This window comes from Muscardinus avellanarius (assembly GCF_963383645.1).
Source record: "Muscardinus avellanarius genome assembly, chromosome: 12".
In the NCBI taxonomy this organism is placed as follows: domain Eukaryota; kingdom Metazoa; phylum Chordata; class Mammalia; order Rodentia; family Gliridae; genus Muscardinus; species Muscardinus avellanarius.
In genome coordinates, this window is record NC_137798.1 from 15,043,986 (window position 1) to 15,065,433 (window position 21,448).

General features: G+C 52.6%; 1 protein-coding gene across 1 annotated transcript; it reads left to right on the forward strand.

The window, feature by feature from the left end:
- Nucleotides 1-13,593: 13,593 nt before the first annotated feature.
- PYGO1 (pygopus family PHD finger 1) lies at nucleotides 13,594-20,867 on the forward strand (the record flags this gene model as incomplete). The annotated part of the gene is made up of 3 exons (XM_080707041.1): nucleotides 13,594-13,642; nucleotides 17,870-17,955; nucleotides 19,677-20,867. The coding sequence occupies 3 exons, from the start codon at nucleotides 13,594-13,596 to the stop codon at nucleotides 20,865-20,867; spliced, it is 1,326 nt and encodes a 441-aa protein (XP_080563167.1).
- Between the last annotated feature and the right edge of the window lie 581 nt (nucleotides 20,868-21,448).

Below are 21,448 nucleotides of genomic sequence, written 5' to 3' on the forward strand. Positions count from 1 at the left end.
CGATCCTCTGGTCTCAGTAGTGGGATCACAAGGGTAAGCCGCCACGCCCAGCCGGCCCTGTTTCATAAGAAACTACTAAAAGAGGTCTGGGGTATAGCTCAGAGGTAAAATGCCCCCAGATTCTATTCCCCACTACCCCCCCAAAAAAGCAAAACTAGATTTGAATTTTATCTTTTGAAAATTTCTGTAGTCCCCATTTTCAAATAGAAATTTACTAACTGAAAAAAGCCAGGTGTGTAACAATATTTCCTTGCTAGATTCAGTCATCCCTTTTATATGAATATGAGGTAATCATTTACACTACTTTAGGAGAGCAGGACTGAGGGAGAGTGGTATAATAACAGATGCAAGGCTAGGCTCTGGCTTCTCTCGTACATGTACAAAAAAAAATCACTAGAAGAAAGTGGCTAATAAGAGAAATAGCCTACGATTAAATAACATTCATCTGGAATGTGGGTAAATCCATAATAAGAGACGGAAATTGACCATACCTTTTTTTTTTTTTTTTTTTTTTTTTTTTTTTTTTTGCGGGTCTGGGGATGGAACCCAGGGGCATTTGACCTCTGAGCTACACCCCTGCCCTATTTTTTATTCTTTATTTTGAAACCGGGTCTCACTGAGTTGCAGAGGGCCTCACTAAGTAGCTGAGGCTGTCCGCGAACCGTGATCCTCCAGGTCTCAGCCTCCCGAATGCTGGGATTACAAGCGTGCACCACCACGCCCAGCTTGACCATACTTTTTAGAATACTAATTTTGAAATCACTGTATCCCAGTTTAGGCTTTTTTTTTGGGGGGGGTGGTACTGGGGATGGAACCCAGGGACATTATACCTATGAGCTCCACCCCAGCTCACTGAGTTGCAAAGGACCTCACTAAGTAGCTGAGACTGTCCTTGAAATGTGATCATTGGATCTCAGCCTCCCAAATGCTGGGATTATAAGCATGCATGCATGCATTCTTTTTTTTTTTCTTTTTTTTTCTTTTTATTCCTTTTTTTTTTTTTTTTTGTGGTACTGGGGATGGAACCCAGGGGCCCTCTACCTCCAGGCTATACTCCTACACTCCCAGACCTATTTTTTATTTGGAAACAGGGTCTCACTAAGTTGCTGAGAGCCTCACTAAGTAGCTGAGGCTGGCTTCGAACCTGTGCGATCCTCCTGTCTCAGCCTCCCAAGCTCAGGGATTACAAGCATGCGCTACCAAGTCCGGCTCAATTTTAATATCTGTGTTTTTAAAAAGGAGAAAAGTACTAGTTTAGGATTCTTTTTCTCACAGTTCTAGTTTTTCACGATGATGGAGCATTTGGGGATTTTTGCAAACTATTTAGAATTAATGAATTTTATATAGGGCAACACACAAGGCTACCTAATTCTGGTTTATTTAATTCTAAGTTTAAGGTCCCATTGGAAAAATTCCGTGATTGTCATCTCTTTTAGAGGAAGGAACTATTTTCCCCAGCTTTTCTGACATAGTCCAGTGTCACTCTGTATAATCTATGAGATTCTGAAAAGCTTTACAGATACACTAATATGAGCTAATCAGTTACACTAATGTGTACATATCTTATAAGTAATACGTAAATGATTAATTTACACATTACTTACAAGATATACGCAAACATATCTTGTAAGTAATTCATGGTATATAGGTAACAGACGTCTGATAAGCTTTTAATTCTAAAATATATGTTACAAAATTTATTTTTCTATGAAGCTTTTAAAAACAAAATTATTAACAAATTGTACCTTAAGCGATACTGCTTCCCTTTGTCACATTCTGGAGATCTATTTTGCTTTCAAGTGAAAATGGTTACGATGGCAGGCGACTGGAGCCTGCTGTAGGGATGACGCTGCCCGAGCACACGTTGCCTTCGCCTCTCCGTGCAAGTAGAGGGCCTGTGTTAAGAGAATGTGTCTGTTGCTGTTGTTAGAATTTTCTGTCTGTGTAGGGTGTTTTTTTTCCCCCCTGTTTTCTTCTAAGATGTGAATTTGCTAAGTGTGGGAGCCAGTTAAGTTATTGTCTGTTGTGGGTGTTCTGGGTCCCACCACTCCATACACTATTTTCTCTGAGGGCAGCGTTTGCAGACTTGCTGTGGACATGGAGCTGAACTATATTAATTTTATACTTGACTCAGGGGATCAGCTCTCAAGTCTATTGCAAGAAGAAAGTGAATCTCTGCCTTGATTTTGAATGTACTTTTAAAATATCTTCTTAAAACATATTTTGTTTAATAATGTGGGTTCATTTTCTTTTTCTGGCATTGTAGTAAATATTTCTTAGTATTTTTCCCTCCCTTATTAAGGTAGTTTATATTCTACCCTACAGGTCATGCCAAAAATGAGTAAAAGTTTTAAATGCCAAAATGTTTATGAAACTGCTGTCTAAATACTGATTTGATTGCACAGTTTAAATAAAAGTTTTTCCCTTAGTTAAAAAAGAAAAACGCATGGTTTCTTTTATTCGAGTGAAGGTATTGAATTTATAGAACGTGGTGTTCACGCCGTGGGGAGGGATGCGGATAGAGCACACCCTGAGCCCTAGGAATGGCGCCTACACGGAACAGCTAAGAATTGTTTTCAAGAGCTGGGCGTGGTGGTGCACACTTGTAATCCCAGCATTCGGGAGGTCGAGACAGGAGGGTCACAGGTTTGCAGCCTCAGCTATTTAGTGAGGCCCTTTGCAACTCAGACCCTGTTTCAAAATAAAGAATAATTTTTAAAAATAGGGCTGGGGGTGTAGCTTAGAGGTAGAATGCCCCTAGGTTCCATCCCCAGTACCACACACACACACACACACAAATTTTTTTTTTCATGTGGCATTTACTGACTAGCAGTAAGAAAATAGTTTCCCCATTCCAGCTAATGGTTGCTCACTCAGGAACTAAATAGTAGATAGACTAAAAGTTGTGTGGAAAGCCAGGCGTGGTGGCGCACGCTTGTAATCCCAGCATTTGGGAGGCTGAGACCAGAGGATCGCAGTTTGCAAGAACCTAAGCTACTTAGGCCCTCGGCAACTTAGTGAGACCCTGTTTCAAAATAAGAATAAAAAATAGGGGGGGTGTGGCTTGGAGGTCAAATGCCCCTGGGTTCCACCCCCAGACCCACTAATAAAAAGACTTGGTCTGTTGGTTGGTTGGTTGTGGTTTTTTTGAGGTACTGAGGATGGAACCCAGGGGCATTCTATCTCCGAGCTACACCCCCAGCCCTATTTTTTATTCTTTATTTTGAAACAGGGTCTCGCTTAATAACTGAAGCTGTTCTTGAACCTGCACGGTCCTCTTGTCTCAACCTCCCGAATGCTGGGATTATAAGTGTGCACCACCATGCCCAGCTTTAGACTTGTAATTCAGGATTTAAAAAAAAAAAAATTTGTGTGTGTGTGTGTGTGGTACTGGGGTTCCTGGAAACCCTTCTACCTCCGGGCTACACTCCCAGATCTATTTTTTATATTTTTATTTGGAAACAGGGTCTCTTAAGCCAGTGAGGCTGGCTTCCAACCTGCGCGATCCTCCTGTCTCCGCCTCACAAGTGCGGGGATTACAAGTGTGCGCCACCACGCCCAGCTAAAAAAATTTTTTTGGTAGTATTAAGATGAGAAAAGATGGTAAAAGTGTCCTTAAAGGTCAAACTGATAAGTAAAATAAAAAATTAAATGCGAGTAAAATAAAAATAATGTGCATACGGCGGAGTGTGAAAAACACGAGAGAGGTCCGGTACACGTGGCATGTAAAGTTTTAATGGCACGGCTCTCCCGGGGATCAGGGCGAGGCACCGTGGGGCCCGCGCGCCTGTCCGAAGCTTGAGGACGCGGGCTCTCCTTTTAAAGGCATGCATCTCGCGAGATGAGGGTTTACTCGCGGGAATGCCCAATTCTCGCGGGGGTTTCAGCCCCTCCCTTGCCCTGCAGAGGTCATGTGACACAAAGTCACATGAGTGCAGGACCCAACTTAACATTCCGGCCTTTTGATGGTAGGGATAATGGATGACGATTGGACCCTCTAGCTTCTTCCTGCTGTCAAGGGGCGTCGTCAGGGGCCCCAGGCCGGGAGGAGTCGGGAGTTCAGTCCCCCAGAAGGGGGTGCAGGTGGGTGCATAGCTGCAGTGCGAATTGGAGGTTACCCTGGACAGCTTAGTGATGTGCGCTTGAGGAGGCTTGAACAGGCAAGGGCTATTAAAGAAAAAAACAAATCATGAGATTGAGCAGGCGACCAAAAAGGAGACTGGCTTACTCAGTACCTGGAGAGCTACCCTGAGCTGGCAAAGAGGATGGAGGTTGAGGGATCCAGGAGCCATCAGTCTTCAGCCAGGCTGAGTAGGGCCAGCGGCGGGGCCTGGTCTGGAAAGGTGCTCCCCCTGTGTTGAGGCACCTGGGGCTCACCCTTTTCCAAGGGCACTGTTCCAGTGGCCCTCCTGGCCACACGCCGAGCAGTCTGATTGGTAGGCGTGGCTTTGCCCCACTTGAGGCAGGCTCCTGGAGGTAGTTGTTGTTGCAGTCCTCCACACCTAGGTGGCGCTCCAGGGGGCTGAGCCGCCACCGCCAGCCGAAGGGCAGCTACCAGGGATCTGCTTTTTGGCAAAGTCGGAGTGTATGCTCCATTTCCGCCTGTTTCTCTCTGGAATTAAAACTTAGATGCTATGTTAAGGTTATGTCAGCTGCGACGGACCTATACTCACAAAGAGCACGTCCCGAGACGGGTGTCCAGCAAGAATGGCAACGCGGACTCCGCACGGGCAGACAGAGAGTGTCGCCCCAGCCCCGGCCTGTCGTTTCCCGCAGCACCTAGGGCGCGCCCGAGCGGGCCACCCAGCAAAATTGCAGTCTGGCGCAGGCCAAGATGGTGACTGTGACATCACCAGGCAGTGACTATGCGCCATCACAAAATGGCAGCTGGCAGGAAAATAAATGGAAGCTGATGGGGGAGAGCATTTGGAGGGATACCAGACCGCTTATAAAAGTTCCTAACTATTCCTGGGCCACCGCAACCTATTTCCCAACTCGTATCAAGGCAGACAGGCTCTCAGGGCATCTGCTAGTATAAAGGTTCGACTCCCCATAATTGGTTCGCGGGCGGAAACGAAGAACAGGAAATGGGCGTCCCCGATTTCCCTGCTCAATCGTTCGGAAACAGAGGTTAAGAGATAGGGAAGAACGTCTTCATTCCTTCTCAAAACCGGAGGATGACCTGGTCATCCGCAGCGTGGTCCCAGTGGACCGGGGGACAATGGGTCACCAAGCGCTTGGATTTTTGGGTCCCAGTGGACCGGAAGACCCAAGTCCGGAACCCGCTAACCAAGGGAAGGAGGCAGTTTACCGGAGTGAAGTGTTGCCAGCCAGTGCTGGCTGCGACAGAAGCGCTGAGAAGCTGCTGGGAGCGTGGTGGAGCTGGGGCGCGTGGATGCCGGTGGCTGGTGTGGACGGCACTGGCGGCTGGCGCAGGTGGGATCAGTGGGGGTGCGCAGGCGGCATGGCTTGCCGGGCAGGCGGCGTGGAGACAAAATGGCTTCCAGGCACGCGCCAGACGCTGAGGCTGGGCCCCGAGGAGCACCGCCAGTGAGCCTGGCTCGGGGCGGGTGGGGCAAACCGGCCAGAGGTCCCGGCGGTGACCGGAGAACCAAGCTGGAACGGTGCTTTAGGAGGTCCAAGCGGCAGGCAGAGGTCCTGGCCTGCGCAGGCAGTTGGCAGGCAGAGCAAGTGCCAAGCTGCCTGGCTCGGGCCGGAAAGATGGCCGCCGACTCCTAGGATTGGTTAGGAGTGGAAAGTGGGAGGGATTAAAGATTGTGAGGCCTCCAGTGAGGCCATGAGGTGGGAGGGGTTAAAGATGGCGAGGCCTCCAGTGAGGCCATGAGGTGGGAGGGGTTAAGGATGGCGAGGCCTCCAGTGAGGCCATGAGGTGGGAGGGGTTAAGGATGGCGAGGCCTCCAGTGAGGCCATGAGGTGGGAGGGGTTAAGGATGGCGAGGCCTCCAGTGAGGCCATGAGGTGGGAGGGGTTAAGGATGGCGAGGCCTCCAGTGAGGCCATGAGGTGGGAGGGGTTAAAGATGGCGAGGCCTCCAGTGAGGCCATGGGTGGGAGGGGTTAAAGATGGTGGGGCCAAGATGGCGGCCCCCCAGTGATTCCACGTGTCCAAGATGGCGGGCCAAAGCTGGCGCCCCCCCCCCCCCCAGTAATTCCATGTGGCTGCTTACCGGAATGGCCAGGCCCAGGCAGCTGGGGTGGGCAGGCACAGGGTGAAGGGCGCCAGGGCGCGAGTCCGAGTGGAGGAACCAGCTGGAGCGCGGGCTGGACTTGGCGGGCTGGGGGCTGTTTAGCAGAGTGGTGGCCACCTAGATGGAGGAGGCAGGCGGCCCCGGCAGGCGGGTCTAAGCAACGCCAAGCGTGGAGAAGACATAGGTGCACGGCGTGGCGCAGTCCGCGGGCGGCGCGGTCCCATTCCAGCGGCGGGCGGCGTGGGCAGGCGGGAACGGCGGTTTTAGGAGGTCCAAGTGGCAGGCAGAGGTCCTGGCCCGTGCAGGAGGTCAGCAAGTAGAAGGGGTGCCAGCATCACCCAAGGAGCCTGGCTCCGGGAGGGTGGAACTGGCAGCCTGGCGGCCGGCGGAGCCTGCACGCCCCGGCGGTGGTGGCTGCGGCCGCGGTGGCAGTGGAAGATGGCCTCCGGTGCTCCAGAAGAGAGCACATGGGCGGGAAAAGATGGCCACCGGCTCTCAGCAGAGCTTGGGGCCGAAAAGATGGCCGCGAGCTCTCAGCAGAGCCCGGGGCGGGAAGAAGGCTGCCGGCTCTCCCGGAGAGCGCAGGGCCGGAAAGATGGCTTAAGGTCCAGGCAGGCATGGGGCAGCAGTGGCGGCAGTGGCGGGAGCAACGCCTGCAAGCGGAGCGCTGGTGTGGGACCTCACAGTCGAGCTGCTGGCGGGTCGGAGAGTCCGGGGCTCAAAAAGAGAGTAAAAAGAAAAAGAGAAAACAGAAAAAAAAAAAAAAAAAGGAAAAAAAATGGGGAGGGACCCAAGAGTTCTCCCGGTTCGGCACCAAATGATAAGTAAAATAAAAAATTAAATGCGAGTAAAATAAAAATAATGTGCATACGGCGGAGTGTGAAAAACACGAGAGAGGTCCGGTATACGTGGCATGTAAAGTTTTAATGGCACGGCTCTCCCGGGGATCAGGGCGAGGCACCGTGGGGCCCGCGCGCCTGTCCGAAGCTTGAGGACGCGGGCTCTCCTTTTAAAGGCATGCATCTCGCGAGATGAGGGTTTACTCACGGGAATGCCCAATTCTCGCGGGGGTTTCAGCCCCTCCCTTGCCCTGCAGAGGTCATGTGACACAAAGTCACATGAGTGCAGGACCCAACTTAACACAAACCTCACGCCTCCCTTACCCCGGTTACCCAGTCTAGGGGCTGCCGGGCTCTCAGCTGGCTGTCTCCCCACTCCCATGGATGCTCTGCAGGGGGCTGACCCGCAGGTCGCTCATCTTTTTCAACCTGGCATGGCGGCTGCATATCAACGCCCCACCTCTGCGTCGCAGCTACGTGATGCCCAGTGTGGGGCTGCAGGTGCACACAGATACGCTGAAGCCCTCCCTGATCCATGGAAGTGGCCCCGGGCGCAGCACATCAGAGAACACAGGCAAGGGTGGGCGAGGGACCCTCAACAGCTGCCTGGCAGAAGCCAAGTGGTGCGACAGACTGGCTCAATCGGGAATAATAAATCCAGCACTGAATATGGCCACTGAGTTCGTTCGGGACCGAATTATCTCAGAAAGGTGGAATTAAAAAGGTTTAGGTGGTAGTTCTGCAGCCACTTATCTGCAGCGATTTTTTCCCTTTTATGAAATAAACTCCTTTAAGTTCCTGTTCACAGCGCTAAACGTGGAGATTCCTCTCCGGGAAAAAATCTGAATTGATTGACACGGACCAATGCCTCTTGTGAAATTGACCACTTTATTCTAGACACAAGATTTTTTTTTTATATTTCCCTATTTCCCTGTGATTCCCTAGTAGAAAAGTGCAAACACCCAAAATACAATAGTGAGATATACATGTAAATCACCAACCCTGAACAAGACAAAAGTAAGGCCTGTGACATCACAGGTCTTTGTGATTGAAATCAGTCCCATGACCCTGCAGGTGGGTCTTGGTGTTTTAAGTCAGCCCCTTTGGCCTTGCCTTGGCCTTGCAGCTGCAGAGGCTTTTAGTGGGCAAATTCCAGAGGAACAAAAGTCACACCCAAAATCACTTGAAGAATTCAGTTTTTAAGAGTTTTCTTTAACCCTTTCGGAACCTTTTATTCCTAGGGCTTAGTCCCGTGTCCTTCTCTATCTAGCAACCTCCTTTGAGCTGCATGGGGACAAAGTCGGAGATTCCAGCTTTCATACATGTAGTTGGCATAGGGAAATTCGTGTACATTTGTGATGATTTAGAGGATTTCAATGAATGTCTGCTGGATTTTGTCTGCAATACCATCTGCTGTCTGAACGCTTCACCTTATTAAACACTTAAAATATATTTTAGTAGACAGGGCCCAAAAAACAACATGAAGTTTTTATTATGTCTTTTGTTCTGTCATAACCATTTTAACCAGGTGGTGTCGCCCTGTCTCCAGGCAGTGCTATCACTAGGTGCAAAGGTCAAGATTCCTCCTAGCCCTTGGCTCTATTGTAATGATTAGAATGAAGGTCAAATATAGGGAGGAATTCTGCATTTGTTAATTGCTGTAGCAGGAATGCTTCCACAGTATCTGAATTCTGACTAGATTTACATCTTTGAGCAAAGCCAAGGGAGGGCGTTTAGAGGGTTAGACAAATTACTAGAAAATTTTCCAGGGACTCAGTTTCTCCCACAGTCCTGATCTTACATCACCGGAGCAATTCGTGTGGAAAGTTAAAAGAATCATTACCAAAAGAATAATAGTTATGAAAGAATATCTAAGAGTGGGGGAGTACTTTGGCCAGAGGCAACGCTCCCTCAGGGCTTCTCCTTGAGATGGGGGGGGGCAGTCATGCCTCATGCGTGGGGGCACACGCAGACATCAAGGAAAGCGGGCTGTGGCAAAGGGGAATGGAGGAGATGCCGGCAAAACAATTCTGTGGCCTTAAGAAAAGAACACAAAAGCCAGGCGTGGTGGCGCACGCTTACAATCCCGGCACTTGGGAGGCTGAGTTAGGATCACGGTTTGAGGACAGCCTCAGCTACTAGTGAGGCCCTCTGCAACTCAGTGAGACCTGGTTTCAAAATAATAAAAAATAGGGCTGGGGGTAGAGCTCGGAGATAGAATGCCCCTGGATTCCATCCCCAGTACTGCAAACACACACACACACACACACACACACACACACACACACACACATAATCCCAGCACTTCGAAGGCTGAGACAGGAGGATCGCGCAAGTTCAAGGCCAGCCTCAGCTACTTAGTAAGGCTCACAGCAACGTAGTGAGACCCTGTTTCCAAAGGGAATATTTAAATAATAGGTGCTGGGTGTGGTGGCGCATGCTTGTAATCCCAGCATTCGGAGGCTGAGACTGGAGAGTTGCGGTTCGCAGCCAGCCTCAGCTACTTGGGCCCTCTGCAACTTAGTGAGACCTGGTTTCAAAATAAAGAAGAAGAAGAAAAATAGGGCAGGGGGTGTATCTCGGAAGTAAATGTATCCCCAAACCTGCAAAAAAAAAAAAAAAAAAACCCAAAAAAAACAATAAAAAAAAAAAAAAAACAACAGAAGGGGAGCCCTTGCACAGCAGAAATCCTGGATGAATTTGGATGGAAATGGAAATTCTCTGTTTCAAAGTAAAGAAGAAAAAATAGGGCTGGGGGTGTAGCTGGGAGGTAGAATGCCCCTGGGTTCCATCCCTGGTACTGAAAAATAAAAAGAAAGAAGAGAAAGAAGAGAAAGAAAGAAAGAAAGAAAGAAAGAAAGAAAGAAAGAAAGAAAGAAAGAAAGAAGGAAAGAAAGAAAGAATACAGGACTATAAAGCGGGCATGGTGGCACACGCCTGTAATTCAAGTACTTGGGAGGCTGGGACAGGAGGATTGGCCATTCAAAGCCAGCCTCAGCAACTTGGCAAGATGGCATTGCCAAATAAAGTATAAAATAGTGCTGAGAGGGTAGCCTGGAGATAGAATGCCCCTGGGTGCCATCCCCAGTACCATAAAAAAAAATACAGGAGTATACACAATTTGGCTTTATGTGTGCATTTTTCCTTTGACACTGTCTGGTCCTAGGGTGGGGAAGACTCCTCTTGCTTTGGCTGCCTTAGGTCCTGGAGAATAAACCATGTTTCAACCTGATTGCAAATTAGAGGCACTGCCTACAGGTTCTCTTTGGGCCAACCCAACAGAAACAGGGATTCTTTAACACAAGTTCCTTAAAGAAGGTCAGCACTGGGACGGACCTTAGTGATGATGCCCATGGCCTTCGATAGGTCAGAAAACAGGCTTGCTGGCCACGCAGGCTTGTAAGCCCCATGCTGTGGAGGCTGAGACAGGAGGAACATGCAGGTTCGAAGCCAGCCTCAGCTACTTAGTGAGGCTCTCAGCAACTTAGTGAGACCCTGTTTCCAAATAAAATATAAAATAGGTCTGGGAGGATAGCCTGGAGGTAGAAAGCCCCTGGGGTCAACCCTTAGTACAAAAAAAAAAAAAAAAAAAATCCAGAAAGGTTACTTCAGTGCCTCAAGCCACAGCGCAGGTTTTGTGGTCTCCACTGGGTTCTCCTAGAACCCAGCGTCTGTGTGGGGAGTCCCACATGGTCGCCGCCGCCCTCCTCCTCCTCCTCCTCCTCCTCCTCCTCCTCCTCCTCCTCTTCTGCTTCTTCTTTTTTTCGGTACTGGGGATGGAACCCAGGGACAGTCTACCTTTGAGCTACACCCCAGCCCTATATTTTATTTTATTTTTCGGTACTGGGGATGGAACCCAGGGGCAATCGACCTCCGAGCTACACCGCCTGCCCTACTTTTTATTTTTTATTATTTTTTGCGTGTCTGTAGATGGAACCCAGGGGCATTCGACATCCAAGCTCCACCCCCAGCCCTATTTTTTATTCTTTATTTTGAAACCGGGTCTCACTGAGTTGCAAAGAGCCTCATTAAGTAGCTGAGGCTGTCCTCCAACCATGATCCTCCAGTCTCAGGCTCCCGAATGCTGGATTACAGGTGTGTGCCACCATGCTTGGTTTCCTATTATTTATTTATTATTTACACAGTACTGAGGATGGAACCCAGGGACATTCTACCTTTTAGCTATACCCCTAGCCCTATTTTATTTTATTTTATTTTTTGTTTTTTATTTTTGGTGGTACTGGGGGTGGAACCCAGAGGCCTTCTACCTCCAGGCTATATTCCCAGACCTATTTTATACTTTATTTGGAAACAGGGTCTCACTAAGTTGCTGAGAGCCTCACTAAGTAGCTGAGGCTGGCTTCGAACCTGTGCGATCCTGTCTCAGCCTCCCAAGCGCGGGGATTACAAGCATGCGCCACCATGCCCGGCCTATTTTATATTCTTTATTTTGAAACAGGGTCTCACCGAGTTGCCGAGGGCCTCACTGAGTAGTTGAGGCTGGCCTCGAACCTTTATCCTCCTGTCTCAGCCTCCCAATGCCGGGATCACAAGCACCACCCGGCCTTCTGGAGGATGCAAGTCCTCAGAACTCACAGCGCCATCCCAGTAGCAGGGGTTGGGGCCCGGCTGGTCCCCAGGGCGCAGGGGCCTGGAGGCTTCGGCTCCCAAAGTTTGCTGGCCTGGAGCTCTCGCGTCATCTGGGGCGACTGAGGCAGGTGTCGTAGTGTCGGGTGAGAGTCGTGTCGGCGCTGTCCGTATCGGGCGTCCTTGGGCGCCATCTGGGTTTCTCTCTGGCAGTGTCAGGCAGTTGTGTGGTGACGGGTTTCGGGCAGTGTAGGGAACTTGGGCGTTGTGAGGCTCCTTAGGGTGTTGTCGGGCGCTATTGGCTGTCGGGAGCTGACTCCTGTGGGGCGCCTTAGGGAGTTTTTGGTAGTTGTCGCGCGCTGTCGGCTGTCGGGCGCTGTCCACTGTAGGGCGCTATCAGGCGCTATCCGCTGTCCAGCACTATGGGCTGTAGGGCGCTATCAGGTGCTATCGGCTATAGGGCGCTATCGGCCGTAGGGCGCTATTGGCTGTCAGGTGATATCGGCTGTAGGGCGCTATCAGGCGCTATGGGCTGTAGGACGCTAACAGGTGCCCTATTGGCTATAGGGCGCTATCAGCTGTAGGGCTATCAGGCGCTATTGGTTGTAGGGCGCTATCAGGTGATATGGCTGTAGGGTGCTATCAGGCGCTATCAGGCGCTATGGGCTGTAGGGAGCTATCAGGCGCTATCAACTGTAGGGCGCTATCAGGCTCTATCAGGCGCTGTCAGCTGTGCGCTGTCGCTGTCCGGCGCTATGGGCTGTAGGGCGCTCTCAGGTGCGCTATCCGCTGTCAGGCGCTATCGGCTGGGGCGCTCTCAGGCGCTATCCCTGTCTAGCGCTATCGCTATCCGTGGAGCGCTCTCAGGCGCTATCCTTGTCTAGCGCTATCCGTGGGGCGCTCTCAGGCGCTATCCTTGTCTATCGCTATCCGTGGGGCGCTATCAGGCGCTATCCCTGTCTAGCGCTATCGCTATCCGTGGGGCGCTATCGCTATCCGTGGGGCGCTATCAGGCGCTATCCTTGTCTATCGCTATCCGTGGGGCGCTCTCAGGCTCTATCCGCTGTCTAGTGCTATCGCTATCGGCTGGGGCGCTCTCAGGCGCTATCCACTGTCCAGCGCTATCGCTATCGGCTGGGGCGCTATCAGGCGCTATCCGCTGTCTAGCGCTATCGCTATCCGTGGGGCGCTATCAGGCGCTATCCGCTGTCTAGCGCTATCGCTATCCGTGGGGCGCTCTCAGGCGCTATCCCTGTCTAGCGCTATCGCTATCCGTGGGGCGCTATCGCTATCCGTGGGGCGCTCTCAGGCGCTATCCCTGTCTAGCGCTATCGCTATCCGTGGGGCGCTCTCAGGCGCTATCCGCTGTCTAGCGCTATCGCTATCCGTGGGGCGCTATCGCTATCCGTGGGGCGCTCTCAGGCGCTATCCCTGTCTAGCGCTATCGCTATCCGTGGGGCGCTCTCAGGCGCTATCCCTGTCTAGCGCTATCGCTATCCGTGGGGCGCTATCGCTATCCGTGGGGCGCTATCGCTATCCGTGGGGCGCTCTCAGGCGCTATCCGCTGTCTAGCGCTATCGCTATCCGTGGGGCGCTATCGCTATCCGTGGGGCGCTCTCAGGCGCTATCCCTGTCTAGCGCTATCCGCGGGCGCTGTGGGCTGCGGCGCGGTCGGGAGTCGGCGCTGTCGTGGCGCCGGGTGTCGCGGCGAGGCGGGGCCGCAGGCCCGTCCCCGCGGAGGCCGCGCCACGTCCCGGCCGCGGGCGCAGGCCGGCTTTGTGTCTGCGGGCGGGCGGCGGCGGGGTGCGCGGCGTCCTCCCGCCCAGGTCGCCCGGGCGCCGCGGAGCCCCGAGGCCTCGTCCTCCGCCCAAACTTTGCAAAGTCCGCCCCGCCGCCGCCGGGAGGAGGAGCCGCCGCCGAGCCCGACTGCGCGGCCTGGGAGACATGCGCCGCCGCCGGTGATGTCCGCGGAACAGGACAAGGACTCCATCCCGCTCAAGAGAGGCCGAGGTAGGCGCCGGTGCGCGGCCTCCAGCCCCGCCGCGCCGCGCATCCCCACATCCCTCCAGCATCCCCGCATCCCTCCGCATCCCTCCTGCATCCCGCCCGCATCCTGCCCTCATCCCTCCGCATCTGCGCCGCCCGGGCCCCCGCACAATGGGCGCCCAGGGGTGCAAAGCAGCGCCCCGGCGGGCTCCTCCAATGACCCCCTTAGAAACAGGCAACCCCGCCGAGGCCCTGCCTGCCTCCTGCAGCCCCCAAGCCCCCGCCCCCGCCGAGGCCACGATTCCGTGTATTTTCCTTAGAGGTTAAGAGGAGACGCTGTCTGCCTGCGTGCACAAGGGGTTTGTTTTCTCGATTGGTTTGGGAAACAGGGATCCCACCTGCTAAAAATGATTGGTATGCACGATTGGTGTTTCCACTTCCTGGCTACTTAGGAATTGTGTTGCGGTGTTATTAAGGGAAATCAGAGAGAAGCAGGGACCAGACAAAAGGTAACTGCGTGTAAGTTCACGGACGCCGAATTCCGTGTGGAAATCTGGCGAGACTCTCCACGTCTTGTCCAGCTCCCAGTGGGGTTAAGGCTGAGAATCAACAAATCAGGGTCACGCTGTCTGTTCAGTAGGCAAATACTTACTGAACATCCACTGTACGCTGGCACTGTTCTTGGCACGGAGACCCGGGTAAGAGAGCAGAGCCACGTGGTACCTGTGGGCAAAGCAGTCTCCCCAAAGGAGCAGCGAGCAGCGGCGGCTCTGAAACGCGCCCGGTGGACTGAAGCAGGGTCCGAGACGCTGCTGCAACCGGAGCAACAGAGCAAGGGCAGCGTGCACTGGAGGCCTTTCGGCTAGAACTTGGGCTCTAGCCCGGCGTGGTGGGACACACCTGTAATCCTGGCAAGTGGGAGGCTGAGACAAGAGGGTCACAGCCTCCCCCACAGCCTCCGCAAATTAGTAAGGCCCTGTTTCAAAATAAAAAATAATAATAATAAAATAAGGCTACAGGTGTAGCTCAGAGGTAGAATGCCCTGAGTTCAGACCCTAGTGCCCCCCCCACACACACACACAGCCTTAGACTTTTACACAGAATAGTGGGAGATGTGATGTTTTAATTTGTTCCCATTGTGGCTTTGAAGTCTGATGCTTTGGTTATTGAGAACTGGCTCGCGGGTCAGTTCAAGAGTGTTCTGAGAGTTAAATACCAGAGTAAAAGAGAAACCACCTCTTACAAAAGAAAGTCACCAGGGCTGGGGATGCACACCTGTGATTCCAGTACTTAGGAGGCTGGCACCAGAGAATTACAGGTTTAAAGCCGGTCTCCGCCATATCGAGAGGGAGGGAAATGGGGCTGACCCAGAGCGTGTGCCCTATGTCAGTCAACACGATTTGATGGTGATGCGAGACCAGACCGCACCAACAAAAGCACAATCGATAAATAAATGCATAAAACCTCTCTCAGAAACCTAGTGAGGCCACGTTTCAAAACAAAAACTAAGCCAGGTGCGATGGCGCACGCTTGTCATCCCAGCCTTCGGGATTACAAATCGCGGTTCGCGGACAGCCTCAGCTACTTAGTGAGGCCCTCTGCAACTCAGTGAGACCCTGTTTCAAATTAAGAATAAAAAAAAAGTAGGGCTGGGGGTGTACTGTAAATAAATAAATAAATAAATAAATAAGAAGAAAAGTGCTCCGGGTAGACCTGAATTGCATAGGTGCGTGGACCAGGAACAGCTGATTTGTCGTCTCCCAAACTTGTACTCATGTTACAACATCAGAGCCAGAAGGACTGTGTAGTGACATCACAGCCTTCCCTCCTTCCCTGCTTTCCTCCCTTTCTTTTGTGTGTATATGGCACTGGAGATTGAACCCAGAGGTGTCCTATCTCTGAGCTATATCCCCTGCCCTTTTATTTTTTATTTTGAAACAGGGTCTCACTAAGTTGCTGAGGCTGGCCTTGAACCTACAATTCTTCTGTCTCAGTCTCCTAAGTACTGGGATTGCAGATGCATGCCCTCAGCTTTTGATTATACGATAGATCTATGGGACAGGTACTATGTCTCAATTCTCTTTGATTTGCCATGACCATAGTAGATCTCAAGTTAATGAATGACCAAAAATATGAATTAACATATCTCGTGTGTGTGTGTGTGTGTGTGTGTGTGTGTGTGTGTGTGTGTGTGTTGCTGGAGATGGAACCCAGGGGCATTGGTGAGAGTCTTAATACTTGCTGAGGCTGTCCTTGAGACTGATCCTCCTGTCTCAGCCTCCCAAGTACTGGGATCCCACCACACGCAGCTAATAGACTGCTTTTATTGATTGATTGATTGATTGATTGATTGATACTGGGGGTGGAACCCAGAGGCTTTTCTACCTCCAGGATATACTCCCAGACCTATTTTACTTTATTTGGAAACAGGGTCTCACTAAGTTGCTGAGCGCCTCACTAAGTAGCTGAGGCTGGCTTTGAGCCTGCGCGATCCTCCTGTCTCAGCCTCCCAAGCGCGGGGATTACAAGCGTGCGCCACCACACCCGGCTAGACCGCTTTTAACCAAAGTTAAAAAGGATGTAGGAGCCAGTCGTGGTGGAGCACACCAATATCCCATCACTTGGGAGGCTGAGACAGGAGGATAGCAGGTTTGAGGTCAGCCTCGGCAACTTAGAAAGACCCTGTTTCAAAATAAAAAGGGATGGGTGTGTAGCTTGGAAGTAGAATGCAGCTGGGTTTAATCCCAGTACCAAAAAGAAAAGAAATAGTAAAAATTGGGGCGGATTCAGGAAGAAGGCACAGTTGTACGCTGTTGCCAGGCTTGTCTACCAGTGCAACCACCCTAGAGGACAGTGAGCAGAGCCCTCGGGACTAGGAGCCCGTGTGGCCCGGCTGCCAGTCGCTGCGTTTTTACCCACGAGACCAGACGTGGCTGCCCATGGTTTGGCGCACATTCACAGCAGCAGGTTATGGAACAGCCCACGTGTGCATCTCCAGGCAAGCGTGAGTTGTGACGCACACTCACACTCACTCAGTCACAAGGGAGTTTCACTTGGCCACAGCGAAGAAGAGTTGTTATTGTAGGACAGGTGATGGACCGGGAGAACACCAACACACTCAGAAAGTCAGGCTGCATGCGTTCCCTCGAATGTGGAAATGAGAGAGGAGAGGGAAAAGGCTTTAGGAAAATCGAATGGAGGCCAGCCGAGGGAAGAATGGGGACCCAGCCGGGCGTGGGGCGCGCGCTCGCAATCCCAGTCCTTGGGGGGCTGAGACCGGAGGACCGCGGTTCAGGACAGCCTCAGCTACTTAGTGAGGCCCTCTGCAACTCAGTGAGCCCCTGTTCAAAACTAAAGAATAAAGCCAGGCGTGGTGGCGCACGTTTGTAATCCCCGCGCTTGGGAGGCTGAGACAGGAGGATGGCACAGGTTCAAAGCCAGCCAGCCTTGCTGGCTTAAGAGACCCTGTTTCCAAATAAAAAATATAAAATAGGTCTGGGAGTGTAGCCCAGAGGTAGAAGGGCTTCCAGGAACCCCAGTACCACCACCAAAAAATATATATTTATATATATATATAAAATATATTAATATATTTTTATTTATATATTAAAAAAATATATATATATACATATATATGGCTGCGGTGTAGCTCGGAGGTAGAATGCCCCTGGGTTCCATCCCCAGTACTGAAAAAAAAAAAAATGAAAAGACACCCAAGCCAGGGAGAAAAGTATTTGCAAAGGTTTGGAAACAACCAAAATATCCACAGGAAGGGGACTAGCTGAATGGATTAGGATGGAGTTGCACTGTGGAATACTACTCACCCATTAAAGAATAAAGCAGTTCTATAGGCACAGAACGCTGTCTGAGTAAGAAGCAGGGGAGGTGGTGTTTATGGGTGTGTGTCACTGAGTGTCCCTAGGAAGACAACATGCTTGAATGTGTCTAGACCATCTCTGCAAAGATAGGCCAGAAACGAATCACCGAGGTGGAGGACGGCGGGCGCGAGCGCAGAGGGAGCTTGCGTTTCTCACTCACAGAAAAATGATCTCTGGAAGCAGAGATAAAGATCTCTTTCTCTATGGAACTATGAGAAAGGTATTTTGAAGGACAGTGATAATAAAAACTTAGCATTGCTTTTGTCTAACAGAAAACATGTTAACAAGTTCTTATTTGTCATAGGTATGGCTATAAGAGCACGGAACGCTTTCACTTACAGGTGAGAAGGTTACCAGCATTTTTATTTTTTAGGTGGTGATAGTGGACTGGACGGGTTAGGAGGACCAGGTGTACAACTAGGAAGCCCAGATAAGAAAAAACGCAAGGCGAATGCACAGGTAACTCACGGCTTCTTTGGTAATAGTTTTCCTTTGCTGTGTGATGAGGCTGATGAGGGAAATTTAAGTTTGGTCATAGATTTTATTTCCTGTCCTCACTCAGAACCTAATAGCGAATTCTGCAATGATTGTTTTGTGTTTTAGTCTGAAACCAGTGGCTTTTTTTTTTTTTTTTAACTGTAAGTCTAGAATAGGAAGCACAAGAAAGTGTGGGCAGACAAATTAAAGTGCTTGTTCTTAGCAGGATGTAGTGGCACACGCCTACATCCCAGTCCTTGGGAGGCTGAGACAGGAGGATCACAGGTTTGAGGACAGCCTCAGCAACTTAGCGAGACTCAGCAACCTAGTGAAACCCTGTTTCAAAATAAAAATAAAATAGGGTTCAGAGTGTATCTTGGAGGCAGAATGCCCCTGGGTTTAATGCGTAACGCGTGAGCATGTGCACGCGCACGTGCGCGCACACACACATACACACACAGCTTGCACTTGAATCTAATTTAAAGGTTTTTAAAAGGCATAAATGCCTGTGGTTCTATTAAAAGATTTGAGCATATATGGAAACAGTTTACAGTTCTTACCTGCAGTGCTGTTCAGCCATTACAGAAACTCAGTATTACATGCACATCAGGAAGGAAGCATTGATTTTATAACTTGTGGCTGTAATAAATAATTATACATACAAGCTTGTATGGTTTTCTGCTCTAAATCTAAAGCACTCCCTTGATGGTGAAGGCTACGGATACGTATGATATTTGTACAGATGACTTCGTTCTCCCATCTTGGCCACTATCTGTTACCCCTGCAGTAGGATTAGAACTGACAGTTTATTTTTCTACTATGAGGCATAGAGTTTAGGGTTTGGGGATTACTTTACTTACATCTCCCTGAAGCTAAGCTAGGAAAAAAATTATTTTCAAGTCAGGCATGGTGGTACCTACCTGTAATTCCAGTACTTGGGAGGCTGGCAAAGGAGGTTCGAGCCAGCCTCAGCAATTTATTGAGACCCTGTTTTGAAATAAATAGTTGGGGGTGTAGCTCAGAGGTAGAATACCCCTGGGTTCAATATCCAATAGCAAATAGAGAGAGAGAGGGAGGAAAGGAAGGCAAGGAAGGAAACAGCAGACCGCCCTGGCTCAGTCCCCAGCAACACACACACACACACACACACACACACACACACACACACACACCCTATTTACTGTGACTCAATTTTAGGATTCTTTGGAGATACATGGGGTTAGAATACTTGAGCGTTTTAAGTAAAAGAATCCACTTATAAGCAAGCATACCAGATATTATGATAATGAAGCTTCTCTTGAACTTTAAAGGCTTGTGAGTTTTGAAATAACAATGAACTTAAGTTCAGAAGATCATACCTTAATTTCTTTCCTAAGTGATACAGCCAGGTGTCACAGGCCTGTAATCCCAGTACTGGGAGGCTGAGACAGGCGGATGGCAGGTTCAAGGACAGCCTCAGCCAGCGGTGAGGCTCTCATCAACCTAGCTCGGAGGTACAGTGCTCCTGGGTGCCATCCTCAGTACCACACCTACGCATGAGAAGAAACACCAGGCATAATGAAGCGTTAGTTGTCCTTGAAGGGGCAGTGAAAGCGTTTCGTTCTGTGGCACTGAGTGGGAAATGGGTTGGTAGTGCCGAGATCCCAGGAAGGTCACCAGGACTCTGGCTAAGAGCGTGCCCCGGCTTTGCCTTCTCATTTCAGGGACCTGCCTTTCCTCCATTGTCCGAGTATGCTCCACCGCCAAATCCTAACGCTGACCATCTAGTGGCTGCCAACCCGTTTGATGACAACTATCCCACCCTTTCCTACAGACCGCCCGCGCCGTCGAGCCCGTACCTCGGGCCCGGCTACCCTGGCTTCGGGGGCTACGGCACGTTCAGGATGCCCCCGCACGGCCCCCCGCGCCTGTCCTCCCCGTACTGCGGGCCCTACCCGCTCCGGGGCCAGCCGCACCCGTTTCCCCAGAACCCCCTGGGCGTGGGCTTTGGGCGGCCTCACGCTTTTAACTTTGGGCCACACGACAGCTCGGGGCTGGGCACTCCGGCCTACAGCGCCGTGCTAGCGCCCGGCCAGCACTTCAGGCAGGGCCCCGCGGACGGCTTCGGCCCGCTCCCTCCGCAGAGCGCCGGCCAGGCGCCCAACCCCGACGGGGCGCCCACCTTCGTCCCCGGAGGCCACTCCACTTTCTCGTCCGCACTGGAACCCGACCATTCTTTCATCCCGCCCCCGAACGCCCTGGGCTCAGGCAAGGTGCCCCCGCCCAGGCAGGACTCGAGCCCGGGCGCGGGGAAAGGCGCGGAGTCCACGGCCCAGGCCCGGCCCGGAGGCCCGGGGGGGCCCAGCGCCAAGGGCCCCAAGGGCGCGGGCGCCGGGGGTGGCGCTGGCCATGAGGACGGCGAGGGCGGGCGGGACGGCGGCCTGGACGGTGGCCTGGACCGCGGCCTGGACCGCACCCTGGACGGCACCCTGGACCGCACCCTGGACGGCAGCATGGACCGCACCCTGGACGGCAGCATGGACCGCACCCTGGACGGTGGCCTGGACAGCAGCCTGGACCGCACCATGGACCGCACCTTGGACGGCAGCATGGACCGTGGCCTGGACCGCAGCCTGGACCGCACCCTGGACCGCAGCCTGGACGGCACCCTGGACGGCCCGGCCCGGCGCCCCGCCGCGCCCCTGTGCCCCTGCGGCCTGTGCGCCCGCGAGGTGGGCGACGACCAGGACGCCGTGCTGTGCGAGGCCGCCTGCCAGCGCTGGTTCCACCGCGTGTGCGCCGGCATGACCAAGGCCGCCTACGGGCTGCTCACCGCCGAGGCCGCCGCCGTGTGGGGCTGCGACGCCTGCGTGGCCGGCGCCGGTGTGCAGCTCACGCGTGCCGGAGACGCGTAGGCCCGGCGGCCTGCGGGCGGGCGGGGGCGGGGAGGGCGCTGCAAAGACCCGCCTGGGCTGCGGGCCTGGGCCTCGAAGCAGGAGGCCCTGTGCACCAAGGAGCCTGGGCCTGCGGGGAGGGACGGTGCGCTGCAGAGCCCCGCATGCCTTGGCCTGCAGGGAGGGCCCGAGGGGGCGGCCCGGCCTGGGCCTCGAAGCAGGAGGCCCTGTGCACCAAGGAGCCTGGGCCTGCAGGGAGGGTCCCCAGTGCGCCGGGGAACCCCGCGACGGCTAGGCCTGCAGGGAGGGCCTGTGCACTGCAGAGCCTGGGCCTGCTGCAGGGCCCCTGTGAGCTGCTGAGCCCCCGCATGCCTAGGCCTGCAGGGAGGGCCCGAGGGGGCGGCCATGCCTGGGCCTCTGTAGCAGGAGGCCCCTGTGCACTGCGGAGCCTGGGCCTGCGGGGAGGACCAAGGGGGCAGGGACACCCCCCCACACCCGCACCCCCACCCCCAAGACGGCTAGGCCTGCTGGGAGGGCCCGTGCACTGCGGAGCCTGGGCCTGCCTCAGGGCCTAGGCCTGCAGGGAGGGCCCGAGGGGTGGC